The following is a 3,804-nucleotide window of genomic DNA, read 5'->3' on the forward strand; positions in this document are numbered from 1 at the left end:
TTTAACACATAATCTGAAGTCAATAAGAACTAAAGGTTAAATTCATAGGGAACTGTCTATCAGTCAAACAGCTTTCAGACTTTTACCAAACCACAGATCTATAAAACTTACACCCCACTGAGGGCTGGGGGAAGGGGGAAGCATGACATGTAGGACACAAGAGGCAGTAGACAGTGTCGCACACAAAACCCAAAGCAATAACTCACAAAGCTCAAGCGAGTTTGTGATGTGCACCTTCCCTTCACTTCCATCCAAAACTCACTACATGATTAAGGGGCATCTTTGAATTCTAATGACTTATCAAACCTGCAATTTGTACCACTTATTTGTTGTCAAAGACTAGCGGTGTCATACAAGAAAATGTAGAAGAAGAAAAGAAATACATACCACTCTCCCCAAGGAAACATATATAGAAGCATACCTTGAATAATAGTAATAAGACTGATATTTATGCTAATAAAAGTAATGACATGGATCACATGATCAGTGATGACTACAAATCAAAAGAAAGGGATGGAGACTTCCCCTTCCTTGGCAAGCCTGGCAGTGGATTTGTCGGCAGTGCTAACTGAGAGTTTGCACCACCATGAAGTCTTAATTGAAGGTGAGATGGAGCCTGTTGTGATAGCCAATTTGGCATTGAACTTGAACACAAACCATCACAACCACCATAAGTGCTACCCTCAGTCTCCTCTTCCTCCTCGACCTCCTCCTGACTCTCCATTGCCGTCGGACACTCTAGGTTCACCCCAAATAACCTTACACGCTTGGTTGCAGCCTTTCCTTGAACCACTGGTACCGAGTCGAGGACCGTCGACGGCAAGCTGACACATGCCACCACCGAGTCGTCTCCCATCTCAGACAGTTTCTGACCTGTTCTTGATCTCAAGTAGAACATTGGGTTGGATGGTGGCTCGACGTACCTGAGCCCATGGCTATAGTAATCATAGTAACTGGGATGAGGCGATGGCACCGGCACCGGCCGGCTGGAGCCCACCGGCCAAAATAGGCGCGAGCCGATATACGCTGGACGGTCTGGTGGCACGTCCAGCCTTCGTTTCCAGCTGATAAATAGCCTATTCTCGTCAGACTGGCCTACGCTGCGCTGGAACGACACTATATCGCCGGCGTCGAGCTTCTTCTCCTTGACGAATCGGCTCCAGCCTTTGGTCATCACGTAGCTCTGGCTGCTGTTCCAGTAAGAATACCGGAACCGCCATGGCTTTCCGGTGCTATCTTCAAAGTTGAGAAGGAGGCCTTTCTCATTAGACGACGTATCCAGTGGGAAGTACTTCTCGGCGTGCTGTTTTGGTATCACAAGTCTGTTGAGCTTGCCTACATCACTTGGTGTAACCACCTTATCAAACATGTGCTCCATTCTGGTGCGGTTTCCTTCTATGTCAACATTGGCCAAGTCCGTGGCGGCTGCGCCTGCTGCGGCGCTGCTCCTGCTGCTGAAATTGGTCATGTTACTGGTTTCTTCCATCTGATTTGTTTGGAAGAATCCGAACCTAGAGTCTGAGAACTCCATTTTTCTGGCCCAACTGAGAAATTAAGCAAGAATCTGGCTTACTCTCAAGTAATCGGAAGAAAAAAAAGAAAGGGTATTCATGAAATTTCAATTTCTTACCCCTCTGATGACTTTGGTACCACCACCAAGTTTTTGTGAATCAATGTTTTTACCTCTTCGTTGGTTGCTTTGCTCCCTCAAAATCTCCATTGACGGCTTTGAATCAGTTCCTGCTCCATGACATCAAGCATAGTACCGTTGCTGTACTTTTTCTTCTCTGTAGCTTTCTCTCTCTTCAATGACTCCGGAATCAAAGACCGAGTGGTGGTGGTGGTGTCGGTGATATGCTCGGAAGAAAAGGAGTAAAACGGACGGTGCGTGCTTCTTTGACCAGAGATGAGAATCAAGAGCCTAAACCCGAGAGAGTTAACAGAAATCCAAGGTTTTCCTTTTCTCCAACTGCATCTCAACTCATTGACCTTATGTGTTGACTTCAGAATCTCTCTCTCTCTCTCTCTCTCTCTCTCTCTCTCTCTCTCTCTCTCTCTCTCTCTCTCTCCTATGGTCGACTCAAGTAAATTCCAGCCGTCCCTTACCTGGCCTCTTTTATTATTTTCTACCTCTATATGCCCACTAGTACTAGAGAAGGGAAGATGAAGCTGGGAATTGTTGTTTATACGTAGGACCCATGAATTGTAGTTTTCTCCATCTGGTTAGGCTCATGTGAGCTTGTCCTTTTCATAATCCTGATGTGTTCATACTTCATAGTGGGTTTTTGCTTGGTTTTTCATTTTTTGGTATTGATATAGATTTCCACAAGGCCAAGGCCTCCAAAGATGGTTGTTAGATGGCTAGGATTTTATGGACTTTGACTTTGGACAACAATGAATTAGAGATAGGTTTGGAGGATGAAGATGGTTTGAGGTTTTGATGAACTATTCAGGGTCTGCTTGGACTTCTCCCTTGGAGAAAGATTCTGTGTGAGCTACAAATGTTGAAAAGTTGTGATGTAATGCTCAGTTGCATGACGGTGGGCATTATGGGCATGGAGGGGACAATTGAGTCATACCTGTGCACAAGAAAATATATTAAATTAATGACCTGACCTTACAATACATGCATGCACCCATTTCACTAAAAATTAATAAGCGCGCGTCATAAAATTACCCATGTAAAAGAAAAAGGAAGGAAAGAAAGAAAGAGCCCTTTATTTACCAGTAAGGCTTTTACAGCCACAACCCAACAAGCCTTGTTCATACCAATAAAATAAGGGAGGACTCGGGCCTTATCCTTAGAAAGAGGGCAACCCATCTCCCTTGCAAAGATAAATTTTCTGCCCCTTCCTTGCCATTGGAATCTGCAACCAACACATGCTACTTTGTAATCGTCAGCTTCTAAAACCAGACTGACGTTAGGTTACTATTGGCAACCACAAAACCATCATTAAAATTTGACTTCTAACTTTCCTGGTTGTTTCCTTCCAAGTATTCTAATCCAACTTGCACCCCATTTCTCCAAACTAATAGTCTGAATCTAAAGAGGAAAGGAGGAAGATGATGAAGCAGGAGGAGGAGATAGGATCATCAATGAAACAGTTGGCAGATGATGAATTTGGAAATGACATTAGACCCACAAAATCCAAGCTTCCATTAAAGAAGTGATGGGCAGCAGCAGGCTTTTCTACTATAATGAACTGTAACCAAGATGGGGTTGTTTGCAGCAGGCAATAACAACTTATAAGCTAAAAATGAAAGCTTCCTATTATCTGTAGGGTAATGTCCAGTCTGTCAAACAATGGGAGAAAAAAGGGAAGCAGAAAGAGCTGAAGCAGTTGTAGCATGCTACAGAGATACAGCACCAACCTAACTCGCTATATTCCTTTCCTCTTTGATTCCCTCCCTAAATTTAACACTAATCAAACAGCGACAGAGTATTCATTGGGTGGTGGGTTTGCGAGGAAGAGGAAGGGGTCCTTAAAGATAAAGGCAACCTCTTCCATCTGGGACCTCTTATCATTTATTCAGATGGGTGCTGGCTTCCATTATTTTTCCTGCAAGCCTTAGGCCCAGGACCACACTTCCCCCTCTCACCCTTTGCCTGCTCGCTATCCCATACCATCAAGAAGCCACCCCCTTTGTTCCAGTTGGCGGCAAACCATCCATAATAATTCCCCTGTTACTTTCTCTCTCTCTTCTCTTCCCCTGACAATCCAAATCTCCTTTTTCTTTTTCTTTTTTCTTTCTCTTCATTGTTCACACCAGACTAATACACCATCCATTTCAACCCACCCCAAT

The 3,804-nt window shown here is 44.1% G+C and overlaps 1 protein-coding gene across 2 annotated transcripts; it reads right to left on the minus strand.

The window, feature by feature from the left end:
* Window positions 1–297: 297 nt before the first annotated feature.
* LOC149829604 (B3 domain-containing protein Os03g0120900-like) lies at window positions 298–2,051 on the minus strand. Of its 2 annotated transcripts, none has more exons than XM_090015593.1 (2): window positions 1,631–2,051; window positions 298–1,544 (listed from the first exon to the last, which is right to left on the minus strand). In XM_090015593.1, exon 2 carries the CDS (start codon window positions 1,529–1,531, stop codon window positions 494–496), a length of 1,038 nt encoding a protein of 345 aa, XP_089871719.1. In that variant the 5' UTR covers window positions 1,532–1,544; window positions 1,631–2,051; the 3' UTR covers window positions 298–493. The 2 variants fall into 2 exon arrangements, with proteins under 2 accessions (XP_089871719.1, XP_089871720.1); XM_090015594.1 differs by having other exon boundaries at window positions 1,684–1,891.
* Window positions 2,052–3,804: the final 1,753 nt, after the last annotated feature.

This window comes from Nuphar pumila, chromosome 8 (assembly GCF_984573655.1).
Source record: "Nuphar pumila chromosome 8, dmNupPumi1.hap1.1, whole genome shotgun sequence".
NCBI classification, from domain to species: Eukaryota; Viridiplantae; Streptophyta; class Magnoliopsida; order Nymphaeales; family Nymphaeaceae; genus Nuphar; species Nuphar pumila.

Excerpts from the sequence above, each read along its gene's own strand:
- LOC149829604 (XM_090015593.1), bottom strand. The coding sequence starts at position 1,531 with ATGGAGTTCTCAGACTCTAGGTTCGGATTCTTCCAAACAAATCAGATG.